The sequence below is a fragment of the Streptopelia decaocto genome, assembly GCF_964273445.1.
Source record: "Streptopelia decaocto genome assembly, chromosome: 11".
Classification (NCBI taxonomy): Eukaryota; Metazoa; Chordata; class Aves; order Columbiformes; family Columbidae; genus Streptopelia; species Streptopelia decaocto.
This window is the reverse complement of record NC_138666.1, coordinates 12,056,187-12,078,494: the sequence shown is the minus strand read 5'-3', so window position 1 is coordinate 12,078,494 and position 22,308 is coordinate 12,056,187. Positions and strand designations below refer to the sequence as shown.

Here is a 22,308-nt window from a genome sequence, read left to right as displayed (position 1 = left end):
CAAGAGACCCTTATGCATTGATCTCCACCTTTCTGCCCTCATAAATCCAGCATTTCTTGCTCCAGTGAGATGGAGCTTTGAGAAGAGTAACATAGGGTGGGTCAGCATCACAAGTGGGTGAGCTTGGGCTCTTCTCTAGGTGGACCATGTAGATTTTGAACTCCTGTCATGATAGATATCTCATTCAGCCCTGACATCTCATTTTCTGACTCAGTGCATCAGAGTGAGATCCATGGGGAAAAAGATGACTGGACTTCCACTGGATCAAGAGTCTGACTTGATTTGATACACCCCACAGCCGTGTGTTTGTTAAACCCAACCTGAGGAAGGGAGCTGGAGCACAGCTGGAGGCAGCGTAGGGGACCAGAACCTGTGACAGGTTGTGGTGCAATCATGCCGAGTAAAACACAAAACCACAGCCAAAATACATGTGCAACATCTGGGAAAGGCAGAAGTTCGAGCAACTATGGCACTTAGCCCTGGCGATGGCCCTGAAGATCATCCAGAAGATGACGAGTGTTGCTAGAAGTTTTGCTGTGTTGACAGATCCAGGTCTTTCCAGGGTTGGACACGAGACAAAAGTCGGTATGAACATGATGGCAGAGGAGTGTGTTCTGTTTGCGGGGTCTCCCGGGAAGCGGGAGGGGCCAGCTGACAGCGGGACAGCTCTGCAGCGTGACAGCTGCCCGGCCAGCACGCGTGGGCGGCGCAGGGTTTCAAAGTGAAACGCTTGGCTGAATATAGATAAAACTCTACAGGCATCATCTGAAAATGGGACCCGTCCAACAGCCAAGCTTTTGAACTGTCAATGGGTTCACGCTGTACAGGCAGGAGAGGACAACGGTGACCATCCTTTTGTTTATACTGTATTTATTTAAATGTTTTACGTTTTATTTTTCATAAAACAAACTCTCCCCTTTTCCCCCTTATGCCAAAATACAGTCTGGCAGCCCTTCCTTAATAGATCTGTCATCTAAAACATCCAACAGTGCTGCAATGTTGCTGTGATTGGCTTTTTGCAGGCAAGTCTACCAGGAGAGGAGGGCAGAGAAACCAGCAACTCCAAAGTATAAAATCCAACACAAAAATCTGCCTCAGTGCAGCCTCCAAATTGCTGTCTGGGGAGATTATTAATAAAGCAATTAAATAAAGTTATCTTTATGCCATCTGAGACTTCCAGCAATAACACAGAGAGCTGGTAATGGATAAAGCTATGTACATGTTAAAGACAAATAATCCCATTGATGAGATGCGACATAGTCCCAGGATGCAGTTATTATTTTACACGTTTATTTATATATTAACATTTAATATATAAATTATTCCTATGCATACAACTTATACGTTAACATGTGGAGTTAACCTGCATTCATATCAATCCCTCTTTTTTTTAAATGCTGACCTTGCCCCCAGATAAATCTTTAAAATATTGATAAGAACTCCTATATCTTTATCTAAAGTCCTCCTTAAACTATTTAAAAAACAAACCCCTAAAAATCCTAGATGTTAACAACGATTAGTCCAGTAATGAGCTGTCATCCTCCAGATTTTCTTGGCTTGCTTTTTTTTATTCCTTGGGTCTTTTTTGTCACCTGTTTCCTATTTTATCCAAGAGAAATGACAGAAACAGCATCTAATTAACAAAAGCTGTCAGGTTACCAATGCGTTAATTGGCTTTTAAAATAAATTGTGGTCCCGCCTCTTCTTCTGGTCCTTTGGGAGGCTCAGCCCTTGTTTGGGATGGTCCCTTCCCTTGTAGGGATCCTCATTTGGGAGCTCCTGGGGCCATCGTGGAGGTCTCAAGATCCTCAAATGCAGGTAAAACAGGCATTGAAGTGCCTCATGGTGAAGGATTTTGAAACCGAGCCTCTTCACAGCACTGTCAGCTTTATATTAAAAGAGTGAATTTAAATGGGGTCTCATCACCCGGTGTACAAACAAGTGTGAGCGCTGTGCTTTTATTGACTGATATAAAATTGAGGATCTTTGTTTCTGAATCACTTCTGAAATCAGAATTTGCCGTTTTGTTTTGTTGTTTTGGTTTCCTGTAATTAAATGAGCCCTAAAGCTTACACATTCTCTTCATTCATTTTGGCTCAAGGTGTGAACTCCTCTTCCTCTTGTCTGTAGATACTTACTGATACGAGCATTATGAGAAGTCATAACCCCTTTTAACCTTCCATCACACACACAGACTGCAAAACAATAAGCTCAGGAGAAAGACTTAACTATAAAGCCACCAGAAATAACCACTGATGTTCACATTGCTATTTTCAGCAGCAACAGAAGAAATGAAAAGCCAAACTGAGGTGCAGCTTGCTTAAGATCCCTTCTTTGTATCTCACAGGCTTGTCCTGTTGGGTTTTGTGTCCGTTGTCTCATTTACTGGGTCAAATAACACATTATCCCTTTTGCTGCTTCTGCAGAGCTGAGGCAGCTCAGGGAGACACAGCAGCAACTGATTCTGGCACGTATATTAACTAATCTTCAGAACTATAACCTCTTGTTTGAAACCACTGGGACAGTAAAAAAGAAAAAATAATCTCTTTGGTGGTGATTTATGGTTTTTTGTGGGTTTTGTTGTGGTTTGTAGTACAAGTGGTACTTTAAAGATCTTTAAGTAAATACTCCTAGCAATGCCACACGCTTGTATCTTACGGTGAGTTGTTCAGCAGTAGTAATTATGGGATTACTACCATTTTTTTACTGACTTGCCAGCTCACAAAAACATAATTAATGTGTGTAAACTTCCCAATGACGGGAAGTTTACAAAAGTGAGTACTGGAACAGGGAGGAATTGGCTTCTCTGGCCTCAACTGCCAACGCGGGTGCCCTGACCCCGCAAACGAACACGGCTAATGAGCCTCTCGTGGGGAGAGAGAGCCCTTCCCGCACCAGGTAAACGTTGCTGGCAAAAGGCTGTAATTGTAATTTGTTAATCACGCTACCACAGCATCCTCAGGGTGTGTGAGCAGCCCCTCCAGCTTTAAACCTGGCTCTGTGGTAAAGGCAACCTTGGCTTGCTCATGCGTCCACCGTCACCCCAAACCCCCCAGCTGCCCATGAGCCCCCTGCCCCAACCAGCAGGCTCCTGTCACCCACTGCCCCACTTTGTCACCCTTGTCACACCCGAGTGTCTCCCCTAGGCCTCTTGCCCATTGCCCAGCAATGCCATTATGTTAAGACCAACCTTTTTCTGTACCCCCTTGTATACAAAATAGCCTAAAGACACTCCAAATGTCAGCTATCATCTTCCACCACTTTTTTCTGCTTCAAGAATTGTGTTGTTCGTTGTCAGTAGAAACTCTGTCTCCTCGGTTTTGGGGGGTAGCTGCTGTGGCCAGGACAGGCTTTTTTTGTCTGTTTATTTTCAGCCATGAATTGACTTTTGTGTCCATTTTAGTAGGCCACAGGCTAATCCACATCTCAATGTGATACAGTAATGTGAAAAGTGGCTGCAAGACCTAGCTGTGTGTTCCAGTCCTGCTTTAGGTCGTTGCTCTCCCTGCTTAGCTGACAGCCATGTATGTGCTTACCGAGCATCCTTATTTTCTTTCCTGTCTCATCAGGAAGATTGCGACCAACATAATAATAAATATCTGCACCTTAAAATAGAAACTAACTGTATAATATGGTGTGTCCATAGGGACACAGGTTGTGTGGAGGGGTGTACCATATTTATTTGCGTTTTATTGCTTTTATTTTAGTATTTAAGGAAGACGTTTGTCAGATTTCACTTGCTGTTCTGTGTGACAAGCTCAGCATAAATGTAGGCCCTGTTGTTCCAAGGTTTAACCGTAAGTATTACACTATGTAAAGCCTTACAGCTTGCTGACTTGTCAAGGGCCATGATCATAAACATATTAACTAAGGAATGTGCAAGTGAATCGGAAGGTAATTCTCTAGGTCATTTACCCCATGCTTTATTTTTTGTTGCACTACTGTGGAATGGAAAATAAAACGTGAAGTCCAATTGAGTTTTAAAATAAAACATCACATTGTTTCAGAGTTTACATGTTCATTCTTGCCTCTTGACGTGTTTTCCTCTTCTCTTTGAAGGAACCAGAGAGCATTATGGAATCTACAGGAGAGGTGGCTGGTATTTCTCAATTCCCAAAAGTAAAGTCGCTGAGTTTCCTGAATCTCTGTTGTGGAAAGAAGCTTCTGTACAAGATCAGGGTGAAAATCTAAGATTATTTCTTGACCAAGATGATTTTATATTTAGGCACATTCATTACTACATGCAGACTTCAAAATTATCTTTTTTCAGCTGCACTGAATTGACCTTATTGTATGAGCAAGCGTTGATTTTGCAGCTGACACCTTTATTACAGGTAAAGTAAGATATTCTGTGTGGCTTTTCTAGATTTTTTTTCATTTTTAGATAATAATGTCAGTAGGAAGATGTCAAGGAGTTTGCGTATATCACTTTATCAATGCTTGTGATAGGTACCCAAACAAATAATTGCCACATTCAACTTGTCTGCCTTGGTTGGTGAGTACAGAAAATGTTACCAATTTCATGCTTGACCTTTCTGTAAGAGCTCATTCAACCGTCATTACTTGCTTTTTAAAACTAAAGTTAAAGCAAGCAGAGGCTTCTATTTGCTGTTGTGCTTGATGACAATTATACTGACTGATCTTGTTGAATATGAACCTTTTAATCTGAGGAAAGTCACGCTGCCCTTCCTGTTGTTCCCTGAGAAGGGTCAGTCTGTCTGAAAACAAATTCACCCCAATGGGACACCACTGAATTCACTATCCTGTCAAACGGGGAAATGATGATTCTTCCTCTCCTCCTGTTCTGTAGCTGTATAAACAAATGTTAAATGGATATCTGTAATGAATAATTTGCTATTTAGCTACAAATATTTTTAATTGTAAATACAGTGTAGTCGTGCCAGTGAAGGCTGAGTCCATACTTTCTGGCTGGATGAAATGTGTGTTTTCATACTTTAATATTTGCTTTCCTCTAAGTTTAATCTAAACTTGGAGTTTATTTTTGTGGAATTATCTTGAAGATACTATTATGCTTGCTATTTTTAGCCCCAAATATTAACATTTGGGGTTTAACATGAACGTTTTTGGATTTTCTTAGGACTGTGTTTAAATATGTGATATCTCCAAATAGGTTGGGAGAGGAAGACCACACAACTTCGGTAGACTTTTGTATTAACAAACTGTACATGACCACATATTTAATCTGTTGTGGTGTGGCTGGGAACACATTCCACTGAACTAGAATCCTTGCATTTTCTAGCTTTTAAGTTCTTCTCAGTGTAACCGTATTAATTCTTGAAGGCATTTTACACATGTGTTTTAGAAGTCATAACCACGGCTCTAAAGTTACTTCATAGTTAATATCATGCAACAGTACATAACTGTGTGTTCCAAGTTTAAAATAATTTGTTTATCATTCAGTACAAGATCAGGAGATACAGACTGTTAATCATTCCTATCACTGAACCAAACATCGATTCCCCTTTCCAACCATTGAATTCCTACAGCCTGTCATAAAGATGTTATTAAGAAGAACCCAAAGGGTCTTTGTGCCGTTCTTGACTATTTCTCGTGTTGCATAAATAGGTATAGTATTGTATAGTTTTACAAATGTCAGTGTGCTGCCTTGAGCTGCAGAACTAGACTACAAGGAAGTGCCATTAAAACACAAATGTTGAAAAATAGTTGGCTTTTTTGGAATATATTAATGGCTCTAATTATATTACAAGTTCTTATAAGTGTTCTCTACAAGTTCGTTCCATTTACCTTTAGGTACCTAGACTTAGGAATGTATTTGTTCTGGTCTTATACAATATTCCATGGCGTATTTTGGTGGACGTGAATTATAGCATGGCATGCCTTAGACTCTTTGCCATGGCTGCTTTTGCTTTTTGATTAATTATTTGAATTAAAGTGATACATAGAAAAACCTTATATATCTTGACAGATTTTAGATAATTTGAAGGACAGGAAATATGATTTACATGTCCAGCCTGCAGATACACCAGGGGCTGAAAGAAAATCTCCAAATTACTGGAGAACACGAAAATGTACCAGCGAGTCATCAGAGATTCCTCCTAATAGTCCAGCATTCACAGGTAAGTGTCCCAAATTGACAAGTTCTTTTGCATCCTTAGGAATATCCAGGGACCGTTGTCAGTTGTTGCACACATGGGATGTTTAACTCTTGCAAAATTTTTTTTTTTTTTTTAATATTTATCTTCATTTTAAAAAATAGGAAACTCCATGCAAATGTTTATTCCTTTGTGCTGGGCTGTAAGGTTCCATCCTTTGGTTGTACAAATCTGGTTGCACAAATTTTAAGTGTTGCACAAGATTAACGCACTTTTATTTGCTTTGCTGTACTAGTCAGATCTCCAAAGTGTATATCTGAGTTCCATTCTTCCTTATTTATGTCTTGATTTTTCTCTGATTTTCTTTGCCTAGGGTTGCATGCAAGAGCTCCCTTAGGGCTAGTGGATACACCTTTACTAGATACAGGAGGTGATGTGAATTACTGTTTTTTTGCCACTAGATTTGGTGGCAAAATATCCTGTACTAGTTAATGATGATAATTTGCTGTGGCTGCTTGAGAACGCAGCCCTGATCGAGTGCGAGTGCAGTGAGTTCCGCTTCATAGGTAACGAATGTAGTGATTCCCTTTCTTTTGGATAGGAATTGGCTGGGAACTTGCTGACTCCCCCTCACTAAAAATATTTCTGAAATTGAAGAGCTCTGTGCTTATTTGGACAAAAGAGACACCACATATGAACCAGTGAAAGATGCCTTAAAGTGCTACTTGAAACAGCAGATGCCAGCAGAGAGCCGAGATTATACTAAGTCAAGATTTCTCAAGAATTCTTTCATTTTAAAGTAGAATGAGCAGTATTGCCTGAATACAACTAATCAGTCAATGATTTACATCTACATTTAAGGGACAGTTACAGTACAAAAGTGACCTGAAGGTCTCATTGACTGACAGTGTTGGTTTTCCTAAAATGTACCGTTAACCCTGTTGGTTTATTAACTGGCTGCTGCTGATCAATGTACACTCGAGGAGTTAGTTACATTATTTTCTAGATGAAATATAAGGTAAGTCTACACTGGCTTTAGGTAGTATTATTCATATTTTTTGATAATTTTGCTTTCTAATCTTGTCAGTCTTATTAATTACTGAACTAATTCTCTGAATCAAGTTCCTTCGAGTGTAGATCATCCAAGTTACTTTCATCAACACATGTTCTACCTTAAAAATACTAGGTTTCTTTTGCTCCCATTTTTCTGATGTGGAACTATTCTTACAACTCGTACTATTAAACTAAATAATCTATTTCTAACCTCCAGCCCAAGTGCATTCACAGCCACAATTAGCCCTTGCTAAAACTGACCTCTAACATAAATGCTGTTTCCTCTTCTCCTCTACTGCATTTGTAGAAAAATCATGACATTTTTCTATCAGCCCATATTGTGGCTTCTTAACAAGAGTTAATATGATTCCCTGATTAACTGAGGAATTTTTCACCTATCCCAGTTTCCTCATATTAACAGAATTTAGGCCAGAAGAGATCTCTGGAGGTCGTTTAGTCCAACTCTCTGCTCAGAGCAGGGTCACATAGGTTGGGTTGCTCAGGCCCTTGCCAGGAAACACTTTGAGTATCTCCAAGGATGGAGATCCTGGAGCCTTTTGGACTCTTGTTCCAATAGTTGAAAACCCTTGTGCTAAATGAAGTCACACATGTAATTTCCTATGTTCCAACTTTTTTCCATTGCCTCTTGACCCAGCACTTTGTACCTCCAAGAAGAATCTGACTCTGTCTTCCCTACACCCTCCACTAGCTGTAGAAAATAAGACCCTCCTCTAACCTCTTCTTCCTAAGGCTGAACACAGCCAGTTCTTTCCACATTTCCTGTTATGCCATGGGCTCCAGGAAAGATAAATTTAATCACACTCTTTACAAGGTATTCCAGTTGAAACCTCTCCAGTATTTTAGACTAATTCTGCTGGAGTTAGCCTCCTCAGTACATCCTACAGTCTCCTTCGCAGTTCCCTATTCCATTGGCGGCAAACAATCACTTTGGGATAAACGAGTGCAGACATCCATTTGCCCCATCCAAGCACAAGGTTCCAGTTTGTACGATACTAACTGTATTTCCTATTGTTTATTTGCAAATCTGACTTCTTATTTTGTAGTTGTGACCTTACTTCACAGAATCTCAGAATGGCTGGGATTGGAATGGACCTCTGGAGATCATCTAGTCCAACCCACCTGCTAAAGGAGGTTCACCTAGAGTGGATCGCACAGGATCACTTCCAGGTGGGTTTTGAATGTCTCCAGAGAAGGAGACTCCAAACCACTCTGGGCAGCCTGTCCCAGTGCTCTGGGACCCTTAAGACACTAATTCCAGTTTACTCCACCCTCAGGGTCCTCTGAGTCTTTGTGTAGGGGATGATTATCCTTCCCATCTTGAGCCATCAGCATCTTTCCCCAGAATAAGGCGAAGTGGCTTATGTTTGAAGGATTCTTCCCTACCCCACCATGTGATGGGTGTGTATGTAGAAAGGAGTGAATCTTATCAATTCTTAAATGGAATTATAATCCTTGAGAAGGATGGTTTGATCTTAAATTGAAACAGCAGTTCATGAATTCTGTGTCATTACTGTGTGGCCTGTTAGATAACACATGCTACAACAAAATAACTCTGACTTAGATGTCTTAATAAATGACACTTCAATTTTACATGTGTTGTGGAAGATGGATAGTCCCACTATAGCAGCTACCTCAGATAGGCATTTGCTAGTTTGTTAACTGTTTAGAGATAGTAGAATCTATCTATATCATTATGCATAGCCCTCTAAATAATTTCATTAGGAGTGTGACTTGCCTGTATCTTCTGTAAAGGTGTGCTGTAAGAAATACAGTTCTCCAATCTGGACCCCTTTTCAAAGTTAGTTGTTTGGGTTTTCTTTAAAACCATTGCTTTTGAATGCAAATTATTTTGATTTTCCTAAAACAGTGTCCCAGAATTAACTGACTATACATAGTAACATAAACTATACTATTAAAGAATTTGACAGAAACTTTCCTGGATCTTTGTTGCCACACTAAGGTAAGACGTGGGCTGAACCCAGACTAAAATATATCCAAAGCTGTTATGTTATATCTGCTCTCTGTGCATAAGAGCTCTGAGGCTCACACCTGCCCCAACACTGTCATCTTCAAAGGAAATAGTGAAGTGCGGTTCCTTGCAAAGATGGGAAATTACGTGACAGCTCAATTCCAGGTTGCTCTGGAATTCCACTAACTCTACATGTGCTGACAAGCTGAGTCTTCACTTCAAAAAAGTGAAAAATATTTAAATGTTTCTGTTTTCCCCCTTATTTCCAGTACTTCGGAAATTATTTTTTTCTGTGGCAATGTAGCAGTATACTTAGATTCACTTACCTTAGCTGACATAAATGAGTGAACAAGACGATGCTACTGCACATGGCCTTCTTGCTGCTGTTTTGCATCTGCTGAGGAGAGGTGGTTTGGCTGCAGCACGGATGCACCACGTTACCCACGACTCAGATACTACATCCCGACTTGCCTTTTGCTTGCGGTTGTGTGTGACCCCTAAACAAAACAGGAGAGTTCCAGCTCTGCGTGCATGGACTACACGTCACTACTTCAAATAATTATGATTTGCAATATTTTGATGCAAAATCCCATGTCCTATTAACTTGGTATTTATAACAAAATAATTACTTTAGCCATCACCTTTCTGTTTGTTCCTCCATCTCTAGGTGCAGATTGGACAGCAGAAGTATCCGCATGCTCCCTCCATCAGATTGTGAAAGTTTATATAGGAAGTAACTGGTATGAAACTTGCCTACAGACTTTATAGAAGGTACGGATAACCAACTGTCTTTGTGTTGCCTCCACATGAACCTTCCTAAGACAGAATGTATAGTTCTACAGACTAGAATATGTATTTCTTGCAATGAGAATTATTAGAATGGTTTTGACCTGAAAACCTGGAATTATCAGGGCTTCACATGTAGACTGGGAATTTAATATTAAGTGAGTATGTTCAAGTGTTGGAGGGAAATAAATCTTGGACTTCCCGAGAAAGTACTTCCTGGGCTAATAATATAAGCATTTTTATTAATAATATAAATAGATTTGATGGAACAGGTTTAATTCTGTTACTGAGAAAGGAAAAATCCCGTTTGGATTTCTTTCCATGACTAACACCAGAAATCTGGTCTTAATGTATTTTTATTTCTGTAGTACCCAGAGCTGCTTTCAAATTACAAGAAAGTCTGTTGGATCACCTATGGTCAAAGTCTTCTAATCCATGGAGATGGGCAAATGTTTCGGCACGTTCTCAGTTTTCTAAGACTTGGGAAATTGTTTCTGCCAGCTGAATTTAGGTAAGCAGAGTGAATGTGTTTCTTTCATATGATCAGACATTGTACAGGAAGCAAACACGGGGATTTGTTTTCTGATTTTCATAGAAACATTATACAAAAGAATTAAGACTTTTCCTTTAGTCCTGAAGCAAACTATTCCATCTAAACATAGATTATTTGGACTGAGAGATTATTGTGAGATATGTTTTTATTTCAGTGTGCATGTCTTTATTTTAATGGGCGATATGGCAGCCACCTGTACTGCAGGGTGTATCACAAACCGGTGCACTATGTGCACACCTTTAGCAAAAAGGAAAATGTTTTTATTGGTGAGATCTTTGCATCCCTCTTCAGATTCGTCTTTTTTGGCTTTTTTAATGGCAGCTACATCTGGCTAGTCCAGTTAAAAACCGCTCCATCTGCCCCCTCTGCTGGTACCTCTGTTCCAATGCTGAAAAACAGATCTTCCAAAACTGCGGTGGTACAGGGATGGAGGAACACGGGGCGCTTGAGAGGAGAGGGCCCCCTCCCTCCATACACACATCAGTACGTTAGGTCTCTAAACTGTGTCAAACGTCAGAAATTGAGATGCTGTAAAACCTCCGTTTCCTGGGGATATTCCTGGGATATTCCAGTGTGTTTCACTTGCCCCCGAGATTACCCAGAATGGATCCATTTGTGCTGAGGCTTCTCGGAGCAGTTTCCCTGGGACCGATGCTTCTGCCACTGCTACACGTTACAATTTTTGCGTTCAGCTTGGCATCAGAAGATCTTTTGGGCTCTTCAGTTCTCAAATCCCTTGCTTGTTGGATCGTCTCTAGTAGGCAGAATATCTTCACAACTTATCACCAGCTGATGCGGTCATTTTTAGCACATGTGGCTATTTCCACAAGCAGTGTGAGAGTTGGTTTTTTCCCCCAAAGTCAACAGAAACATTACACCAGTGGCTTTTTTGATATAATAACCACCGATTGCTTTCATGTCTGTCATCAAAGGCATGGGCAGCCAGATGTCAGACAGGACAGTTATATATACAAGCTAAGTGAGCATGTCTGGGAATGTTTCTGGTCTCTGGGGCCAGCTCCTTTCTGCAGCTGATCTGCTTCAGCCTCCCGGAGATGTGTCTTCATTCCTCCCGACCATGAACACAGCTCCAGGAACATCTGGATGGCCAAACCGTGCCTGCGGATTGTTGTAAACAGGACCATGTTAATAGCTTATTAGCGAGGATAATCATGTTCTAGGGCTAAGAGTATTTCTGGGAACGGTGGATGTTCCAGCAGCCCATCGAACCCGTGAACCCTCATTATGGGATTCCCTACGGAAAATGCTGTGGTGAATTTTCCACTTAAGAAAAGTGTCATGAGCATCACAGAGCAGAGTAGGACTCCTGTGTCCCAAAATCAGGTCTTACCATCAATAGCCGTGCTTAATTAAAGAAAAAAGGGAGGACGGCGGTTTCACTTCACTACTATAGAGGGGCAATAGCTGGAAAAAAGTATCCAAAATAGCAAGTTTCACAAAGATTGAGAGGGATGCTGCCAAACACCTCTGCTTTAGGAGCTCGTTTATTTTGGTTGCACCTTTTCAGAAGTATGTCCTCTAATTTGGGGTTGCTGACATAAAATACTGACTCTATGGAAGTCAATGGTAGTTAATGGTAAAATTTCTATATATGTCAATAAAACCAGATTTGATTTTATTTTTTTTTAGTTGTTTAGATGCCAGATGTGATACTGAAATACTTTTCAGTATTTAAAATGAAAGGCTATTTGTCCGTCTGTTAAAAGAAAAATCACTTGTCTGAATGCATCTTTTGTTTTGTGTGGTGACTGCCTAAACTTTCCAAATTATATTTGGAAAAGATAATCTGGTAAGATTGTTTTGTAGTGATTTTACAGTTCGGTTGATTTATAACATACAGAGAATGGCCTCTCTTTCGTCAAGAAGCAGAGGAGTACCAGATCACTTCTCTTTTAGAGGCACTTTATCAATCTGATGCATACAGGTAGATAAAAATTCTCTTATTTCTTTCTATTTTCAGTCATATAATGTCTTTTCATCTGGCCTAGCAGTGTTTGTCCTTTGAAAGGAGCACAATTTTCTCTGTTCCTTCTGAAACAGCCACGGGAGGGTGAGCAATTCCACTATTGTTCGGGCCACATTTTTCCCCTGTCAGTTATTTGGAACAGGAACAGAATAGTCCTCAGGCTGTTCTCCAATAACCAAGGAAAAAGGCAACTGAGATATGTCCCTAAGCCCAAATATTGAGAATATTGCGATGCACACTGAAAACTGTTCCACAGGGATGCCAGACTGAGCAGATATAGTCTGATTTATGAGCTTGGGCTCAGCCCTGGCTTTGCCAAGCCCAGCTGGTTTCTGCAGACCCACTGGATGATTCGCCAGCACCACAGGGTGTAGAATGGCAAATCTATGGTGCAGCATCACAGAAGAGGATTGAGATCAGCTGGAATTTAAATCTAGACAAATTGATGTTGAAAATGAGCCATATAACTTTTTGTATATTAATTCAGCTTTGGACTATTTCTCAGTTGCTGACAACTTTTAAAACAAGATTGGATGTTTTTCTAAAAGGCATTTTGCCAATAAAACAGGAATTAGCATTCAGTGTTACTGGAGACCAGGCCTCATGATCGCAGTGGCCTTTTCTGGCCTTTTAAAATCTGTGAATGTGCAAACACTAGTGTTTTCTTCTCTGGTGTCTCACTAGGGGGACAGACAAGATGTTAAACCATAGGCCTTTTGGAAAGCCCACAGAACTGAGACTTTTCAACTCCCAAACACAGAGAACTTCAGAAAATGACCTAGAATAGCCCTTCTCTTCTGTATTTTCCTGGGAGAGCTCTAGAAGTTAGTGAATTCTTATTTAGGTTGCTCACAGGCCATTAAGGCATTTTAAAGTCAAAATACATCTGACAGTGACTGGAAGTCCCCGCAGCTCCTTTTACAGGTTGACTGGGTGTCACCTCTGGAAAAAGTTCTAAAATAATTTTAAATATTCATTTTCTAGATTATGGATCCAAAAGAATGAATTGCACAATGGAGTTTCTTTTCCATGTAGAAGATTAAGTACTGAGTCTTGCAATAAGGAACTTGAGTTCAGCAAAGACCCCAAAGAAGTAAGGAGTGTCCTGAGGGCTGGGCTTCTAGTTCTGGTTTTATCCAACAACTGTATGCTGTGAAGTCATACAGGTCAAGGTCCTCTGGTCTGTCTTGTCTTGGTTTAAACCCCACAAGCCTACACTCTTTTAGATTCTCCTTTTGGTCTTGTGGTTTGCTCTCCTGGTCACTTAGGGAGTTGCTGTCCCCAGGGGTGAGAAGTGATTTTAGGCAGATCTCAGTGTGACTTGCGAACTGGGGCACTTTGCTGGGTGGCAGGAGATACGGGCTCTGCCCCTCTGGGCAGGGAGGAGCTGGGAGCCAGATCTCTTGGTCTGCAGGTGGTGAAGATGGGAGCAGCAAGTTTAAGCAGCGCACTCAGGCAAGATAACATCCTGCAGAAACTTTATAGTCTTAGAAGTCAGTGGAAGGGGGAAAAGGACTTTCTGCTCAAGTCTTTGAATACTCTTAGTCCTTGGTTGGACACCAGCAGCTGAAAGTTGCCTTCAGTCTGCTAAAGAAGGTGAAATGCAGGTGCTGCCTCTGCAGCATTTACACGCTGACATCAAACTGTTCCACCCTGTAGTTTAAGACTGGTTTTAACATGGTAGAGTGGTTGCACAGCCTGCTTTAACTTGCCAGGCAATCTGTCTTGTACAGAATGTGCTGCTGTTGGTTCAGATAATCAAAATCAGAAATTGTAGCGGGGATGTTGAGGTGCTGCTTGTGTGCCTTGGCCACTGCAGTATCCATCTTCAGGTTCAGCAAAATTCAGTGGTAAGAACTGAGGTGATTCAGGACAGCACAACATGAGGGCTGAGTAATCAGGGCTGGGTTTGGGGAGCCTTGAGGCACCGGATCCTCCCCAGAAGTCAGAATACATTTTCCAGGATTAAGAACTCAGTCCTTGAATGCTTATATTACAATGAGTAAAATACATCAGTTATTAGAAAAGACAAAACTTACACTTTCTTCCATACCAATTAGAAATAACAACATTTCACTGTATTTTAGGTGTACTCGTTTACAGCTGTGGATTCCAGTAAATGCTATATTAATACATGGAGCAATATGAGAGATCTGACTGGAAAGCAAGATGCCAGTGAGGAGAAGGCAAAGTGCTCCAGAATGATTTCACGGGTGAGAGGGACAAAGCGGACGAACACACTTGGAGGATACGATGCATCCTTGGACAGCCTGGTCAGCTCCAGCTATCACAAGGCTTTGTTAAGCCCTCCGAGGAAGAGGGGAGTGAGAAGCAGCTTAACAAAGAAAAGAGGAGAAAGTAAAGACTCAGCAAGTCACATCCAGAAATTAATTTCCCTGGCAAAGGAATGGGACGCGGTGAGCTCCAAGTGGCGCGGTTTTCAGCACGTGAGAACGTCTGGCGGTTGTATTGCAGAGTATACATCTCAGTGCAACACTCCCAAAAAGAACGGGGGTGTCAAAGCTCCCATTGCCTCTGCTCCTGGCAAAATAAGCTTTACAGGTCAAGGAAACCATCACAGTGCCCAGTACAAGGTCGGCGCTGAAGGAGAGCAGCCGCAGCAATATGTGTTCACACAGAGTTCGCCGGTTGCTCCGAGTGCTGGAACATTTCAATTCAGCACCATAAAAGCTACTGCCGCGTTAGGAAACAATGCAGAGAATATAAACAGGGAGCAACTAGAAGGTAAATGACTGCTTTGGGATTGTTGTTTTCAAAATTATGGGAGTAATTAACTAAATGCCTTGCATAAAAAAGATACTTTGATCATGTCAATGAATTTCAGTGAGACTACCTTTTAATTGTTCTCCTGCTCATAGCAAGTTCTTCCAGTGAAGAAAGACATAAGACCTTGCAAATGAAACTCATCCCTCTAAAAGACCGTGAGTTGATTGCCAGCTGCTAAGCAAGGGCCGGATTTTATTGATTGTCTATGCAGAGTTTACTACTAAAAGTGTTTTTGCCAGAAAGGTGGAGCTGCTTTTAGCTTTGCTGTCATCAGAGTTGTTCTTTCACTGTCTCCTTGTTACTCTGCCTGTGGAGCTGTGCAAGGAACAGTGAAGCTGGCTTGATGTGCTTAAGTTACCCAGGGAGCTGATTACAGAAATCTGTAAGATTTTTATGCTAAATGTGGAAGTTTCTACAGAAATGTGCAGGAGTTAAAAAAGATTTACCTGATTAGCCAAGATACTAAATGCAAACTCAATAAACCTCAGTGGAAAGTCCCAGTCCAAGACTGGTTCTGACACCCCGAGAAGGATGGGATTTGCTCTTTTCCACTTCCAACATGGCAGGTTTTCACAGAATCGTTGACAAAACAAAACGTATTAATGATTGTGGATGTTTTTGTTACCATAGCAGTGCAAGCCAGGTTGTTATTTTCATAGAAAAGAAGCCCTCTTTCATATCATGTGAAAGAATCCCAGACTGAACTATGCCTGGGTTCCGTTAAGCAGTATGTAGTGGTTGCTCGGTCTGACTTTTCCATGTGAAAGATGGAAGCAGAGAAAACCTGTAGTGTTATACCTGAGATTGCAGTTTGGTGTAAAGGTTGTAATTTACTGTCTAGTGGTGTTTATCCTGTTGTGATGTTTTGCCAGGAAAGGTGAAAGACAGAAGGAGGCATACCTTTGAAGATAAATTGACAATATTGTCGTCATACTTACAAATGTGTCTCTCCTGTTACCACTGATCCAGGCTTTCCTGTAAAACGCTGTGTTCCTTCACAGAAACAAGCGGCAGCGAACCAGCAGACCTTGCCCTGGTGGACCACAGAAATGTGGGGTTGATTCTTAAAGCTGAGCATCCTCCGGTTTTAGGCAGCGACGGCTTTTGCGTGTGCGATGAGAGCGTTGTTTACAGCGCTCAGCTGGACGGCTGCACACTCCACACGCTCCAGCACTGTCCGAAGGTGAGGAGCTGGCAACACCTCTGGGCCTTGCTGCAGAGTTTTTGGTATGAAAACCACTCTGTCATGGTTTGTTTTCAGTCCTGACTGGCTGTGTAGCTCAGGTTATCGCAGCTGAACTGCCGCTTACCTGTAATTCTTCAGAACAGCTGGACAGCAGCTGCCCAACCTAGCAAGTGCCTTCAGTATTTACCAGGGAAGCTCATGAGGAAGGATGCAATGGTGTGAAATCTATACTTTTTTTTTTAAATTCAGGCAAACTCTTACATTAGGCTGAGATATGAACACTGGCTGTTAGGCCTCAGTTGCAGAAAAACCTTGGACAGCAAAGGCATTAAAGAAGCCAAGGGCTGGTTAACTGAAATGGTGAATGCTAAAACTACGTTGTGTTTTTTTTCCTAACGTATTTGTGTTCTTTCCACTGTTCCTTGTAGGTATAGTTTTTCTTACCTTTGCTCTCTCGCACGAGGAGATATTCTACGCCGGGAAGTGCCACTTTTTCCTGACTGATGTCATCCTGGACTCAGTAAGGCAGAAGGATCCCAAAGAAATCACAGCCAAAGTCGGGACTCTTGTGACCAGCCTTTGTGTAGGTACACGTTCCCAACAGCCCGGCCGAGCCGTCCTTGCTCAGCTTCCCCAGGCGCTTGGGGGGCGGCAGGAGTTAGAAACTCAGCTCTTCATTGCTCATGCAGCAATTATTATAATAAGCAGCAGCGTGTCCTACCCCTGTCAGCCTCCCGCTGCCTGCACACTGTCGTGTGCGTTGCTGTGGGGTTGTGGCAGAAATAAAGGCCCAGCTTCCAGGGGCCAGGAACTTCTGAGGTTTTTAATTTGCATTGGAAGTAACTGATCCCACCTGTGGATCTGTTTTAAGAGCTCTGACCAGAAGCGTTTTTCTTCTCCCCTGGGAGATGAGGAGAAAGGAGTAAGGAGAGGGACTTGGGGAGCTGGCGCTGGGCTGTTCCTCTGCGAGTGTGCGGTGCAGCTGCTTCCAGCCCTTGCGGGATCCTGCTGCCCCACAGCGGCCTTCTTAACCTTACTGACAATTAACCCCGGCCAAGGCCGCACTGGGGAAGTCTCCCTCCCATGGGCAATGTCACTAACACACAGTATTGCCCCCCGGGCACCTGTAAGCACACCTGCCTGTTGATAGGACAATGTCATGTATTTTAGACTCGACAGATCACACCCAGGGAGTGTTTTGAACGGGACGGGAATGTTCACGAAGAGCTGCTTCAGTGGGTGGAAGTAAGTAGTGTTTGCCACCAGGTGATGCTGCAGGGCTGAGCCTTTTCCAAACACCGCTGGCTTTCTGTTCAAATTAGTTCACTGGTCCTGGTTTTGTTTGCAGATCAAGTTAACGGGTACGGTATTTTATGTCATGTATAGTCTTAATAAATTTAACATCGTGCTGCTTATTTACAAGGTGGCCCACAAAAAAAGTAGGCAGAAGACTTTCAGGGTTGTTATGAAACGAGTCAGTGATGCTGCTGTTCTGCAGTTGGGTGATTTAATGATGGCCTCGGGTTTGTGCTTTACCAGTTTACTCTGCCCCTCGCATGGAAGTGCAGCCGCTGCCTCCACTTACTGATCCAGAGAGGCTTTGCTAGATCTGTCTCATACTTTGCCTTGGAAATGTAAGTTCACAGAACATTAATAAAAATTTGACTCAGCTACTTCTTGGGATGTTTTTGTTTTCTTGTGGGCAGGGGAGGGGACACAACTCATCTGGCAATTAAGAAAAAGCCTTTTTGCTCAGCCCTAACTTTGGACAGTGATTTTGTTTAGTCAGGAAGCAGTAGCAGTCTTCTGCTCCAGGTAAGGAAGGAGGAGATGTCTTACACCTCCATTAGTGACGCGTGGGGTTTATTTAACAGAAGATGATGCTGTCACAAGGCCAGGTTGCAGCTCCAGCCCCCAGGCACCTGCAAAGCTGCTGCCTGCTCTGGTCACGCTGCTTTTCCACCCATGACCCAGCGTTTATCTCACTCCTGACTGCAGATGCAGATAAGCTGTACCCTCAGATGACTCCCTGGCACCCGAAATTAAAATATGGCAAAAGCTTGTTCCTTCTCCAGAGCTTTATTTAGCCAAAATGAACAAAAGAATCCCGTCTGCTAACATATTTGTTAATATTATTTGCCCAACAAAATTAGAATAATAATCAGAGCTCTAGAGCAGTTACTTCATGATTTATTTTAAGCACGTAGTACAGACATGACACTTTGCTATTCCTGTTTTGAAAGTTCTGCAGCTCTGGGGAGAAATGCTGACACTTCTCATGGTGTGAACTCAAGCGAGACACCGTCACTTTCATCCTGGCTAACCACTTGATTAAAGAAACATCACTGCAATCTCCCACCTCTATTCTGAGGGCATTAAGATGCCTCAAGGAAAACTGCTCTCCTCAATGCACCCATATCCTCCTCTGCAGCCCAGGTTCCCATGCTGAAATCAAGATACACTGCAAACAATATTCATATAAAGAAAATAACCTTTATTAGACAAATCAATCAAACCCTGAAAAAAACAGTCAGGTAAACATTACTAAAGGTTTTTCCAGCAATGCAGAAACCTTTGAAACTGAGAAATTCAGGAAGGTTCATGTTCCTTTTGTTGCATTAGTAAAGTCTCTCCCTCTTGTGCCACAAGCTATTGCTGTCTTAACAACCCAAAAATCTTGCATTAACTCAGCAATTATTTTAAAACAGTAACTTTTAAAGAGTTCCCTGTGCAACTGTTTCCCACACAATTTTGTACAAATGTGTCAAACTCTGTTCTCTTTGTCTAAAAAAAAATAAACCCCAAAAACCAAAAAAAAACCCCACAAGGTTTAAAAAAAAAAAAACATCCAGCTTCTTAAAAATAAACAAGTGTTTTCTGTACAGTACAGGAATTCCAAGCGTGAAGGAACATGGTCTTTACACTGAGGGTAACTCAGCTGGTCGCGAGGTTTAACACCTCGTGCAGCGCAGCACTGGCGAGGACCAGGCAGCTCCCTCACCCCACAGCTACGGGCAGAAAAGCACAGATTAACACATTCCTGCTCCATCTTCTGCAGGGTAAATGTGACACCAGCTGGCGGAGCCTGACTGACAGCACTCCATCAACCACGAGTAAACAGGAGCTCGGCAGCAAGTAACTAGTGTTTCCAAAAATGCTAATTTTCATTACCGCTAAGAGCACAGAGAGGGTGTCACAGCCACGCAGTGAGCTTTGATGTTACTCATGAATAGGCAACATTGGAACACTCCAGATGAGATGCATTTAAGGTTCAGCATTATAATCAACCTTTTATACTTAAAACCTGTAGGTCTCAAATGCTACCACCATCCAAAGCCCCTCAAACGAGCCAAAACCCAGAGGGGCCGAGTCAGAGGCGAGGCAAGCAACCAGTCCCCGGCCCCGAAAACACCAGGACACCGCACGCTGCAGTTTGAACACTGCCACTTGTGTCCTGGGTGACTGAAACCCAGCCCGACAGAGAGACAGAGGGACTTGCTGCAGGGCCAGCAGCCGCATGGCCTGCCAGGCTTAAAATTAGAGACAGGTGATTTGTGCTCCTGTGTGACATCTCTGTGGCTGCTCTGGAGCCCCCGCCCTGCCCCGGCCTTCCCACCGGCATCGGGGAAGTCTCCACCTGGGAATCTTCCTCCTCTCCCGAGGAACATGCTCAGGTGTGAGGGTCAGCTGCAGTTGGTTAGTGCAGAGATGGCACAGCGAGACAAAGAGCTGGCAGGTAGTTAAGACAGAGATAAGCTCAGCACTGAGGCACTGCAAGAATCATCTGAGGAAACAAGTCATTCTAACAATGAAATTGCTTTTATTAAAACAGAAGTGTTAAGCCAAGAAAATAAATTATTGCTATGATAGACATATTTAGAACATAAGGAAGGACATTAAATCTTAAGCTCCAGGTCAATATAACCCTGAAACAAAGTTACACTACTTTTCTTAAATACCTCAGTTTCTCTTCATGCCCTTCCAAAAACTTTATAAAATGTGCAGCTTACAGAACAAACAGTAACAGAGTCACTTGTAACAAAAATCTGTACAGCTCATAGCTTTAAAAATAATACTTTTTTTTTTTTTTCCAAACTGCTATGTTACTTATTACTCATAAATATAGGGCTAACAAGTTTTGAATGCCCAGGGTCCCATCCAACACCACAGCTATTACATGTAGTTGACAGAAACCTTCTTGGGACTTGCCCCAGCCAGAGGTCAGGTTTGGGCTGTTTGAAAGAGCCTAATTATGTGTCTTAAAAAAAAAAAGAATCTTCATGGGTGAAGACTGTCTCCGCTGGTCAGAGGCCTGGGATCTTCAGAGAGTTTGAAATGGCAATCAAACCTGGAACACAGCACCGTGCAATGGGTTAGACCAGCTGGACCCCCGTGACAGGGCAGGATCCCACAGGTCCCTCTGTCCTGGCCAGCAGTGATTTTTGCAAAACGCTTGAAAACCACTGTTTGTCAGAGCTGTGTTTTGGTGGGGAAAAAACATTTTATGCTAAGAGCCTCAGGCAGAGGCACCTGCAGAGCCTCTGCACCTCAGGACTCATCCCAAGGCTATGTGCTGCTGCCCCACCCCACCACTTCCACGGCCACTTCAAAGGTCTTGTCTGTGTCTCACCCCAGAAGGGCTCCAGAGCCCAAATTTTAACCTTGGCTGATTCTGTTTAGCTGGTTATGAACTCCAGTACCTGCAGATCACAAGCCAGAGGCCTGTGTGCTTGTAACACCCCCACAGTACCAAACCTACAAGGCACCTACCTCCTTGTGCCTTGACTGTTTGCCCTAATCCTGCCACATTCATACCCTCTGCTCCCTGCCAAAAGGGCAGCTCCGTCCTAAGGACAGAGAGGAAAAAGCTGAGCCAGATGCAGGCTAGTTTGAGTGGGTCACGACATGACTTTCCAAGGGCTGTCACCCACATGCAGGAAGCCCTGCCTGGCTGCAAGACTTGCCAGGGCTCATCCCTCCTCAGATCAACAGCAACTTCCTCACAGACAAGACATCCTCCAGAAATCTGTACGAACAGGAGAAGCTGTACATACTGGCAGCTCCCTCAGGACATCCTGACTATAACCTAAGCAGGTTCCTCTGCCTGGTGATGTGTAGTTTCCTGCACATCAGGTTCAAAAGAAACTGTGGGACAAATCCAGCTTGGGGAGAATACCACAGATTCACGACAGCAGTTCAGAGGGACTAACAAAGAGTCAGATTTCAGCAAACAGCCACAAGAAACAGATTAGTAGTTAGACAGCTGGGCGGCGTTCAGAGGAAAGCAGCTCATCTGAAAGCTCATGACTAGATGGTGCTCAAGTCTCTACAACCTGAAAGTGATTTTGCTTGTTTGGCTTCTGCTCCTTCAGGCCAGGGAGGCATCAGACTGGCCGTTTAAGGTGACGTCTCTACAGAAGCCATCTCTGTGGGAGGGGGTCTTCTCTAACCAGATGAAGCAGAGTCTCAGAGATGGGTCAGGAATGTGTGTGGAACACTTCTCATCAAGCAGCAGAGGGTGAAGTTCTCCTGACTCAGAGCTACTGACAAACCTGACCAGCACTCAGAGCTGCTGGAAAATCCCCTTCAGGGGCTACTTACAACAACTCCGCTTCCTTAGGCGGTATACGTGTGCAGAGGGGCTCACACTATTGTCGAGGAACTTATGGTGACCTGGCCTGCTTTCTGCAGAGGAGAGAAGCCAGCATTAGTACAGGGTTAGAGGACAACAGCATCAGGACACGATCTAGCGAGAATGCAAGCAGCTGAGAACTCTAAGGAACATATGAGGAGACACACTGACATCTCAGAGTGACTGGCTCCCGCTCCTGCATCTCACTACTCCCCAAAAAAGGCCCAAATTTCCCAGGAAAGGAGCTTAGCAGCATCCGC

At 42.8% G+C, this 22,308-nt stretch overlaps 2 protein-coding genes across 5 annotated transcripts in view; one reads left to right on the top strand and one right to left on the bottom strand.

Annotated features, from left to right (window-relative positions):
• Positions 1 to 485: 485 nt before the first annotated feature.
• KCTD19 (potassium channel tetramerization domain containing 19) lies at positions 486 to 17,700 on the top strand (the record flags this gene model as incomplete). Its single annotated transcript, XM_082062949.1, is given in 15 exon segments — positions 486 to 585; positions 4,060 to 4,334; positions 5,948 to 6,098; positions 6,448 to 6,521; positions 6,523 to 6,640; positions 6,678 to 6,694; positions 6,698 to 6,836; positions 9,785 to 9,882; positions 9,886 to 9,888; positions 10,272 to 10,414; positions 12,318 to 12,401; positions 16,103 to 16,107; positions 16,232 to 16,405; positions 16,845 to 16,999; positions 17,587 to 17,700. Coding segments are annotated over 15 exon segments (1,650 nt in total).
• A 1,189-nt stretch (positions 17,701 to 18,889) lies between these two features.
• The window catches only part of PLEKHG4 (pleckstrin homology and RhoGEF domain containing G4), an 89,269-nt gene continuing 85,850 nt past the window's right edge, over positions 18,890 to 22,308 (bottom strand). For 2 of the 4 annotated variants that reach the window (XM_082063106.1, XM_082063108.1), the window contains exon 23: positions 18,890 to 22,101. In XM_082063106.1, the coding sequence (XP_081919232.1) occupies positions 22,060 to 22,101 (42 nt within the window). In that variant the 3' untranslated portion in view covers positions 18,890 to 22,059. The remainder of the gene's footprint in view (positions 22,102 to 22,308) is intronic. The other 2 variants (XM_082063107.1, XM_082063109.1) reach the window with 2 other exon arrangements.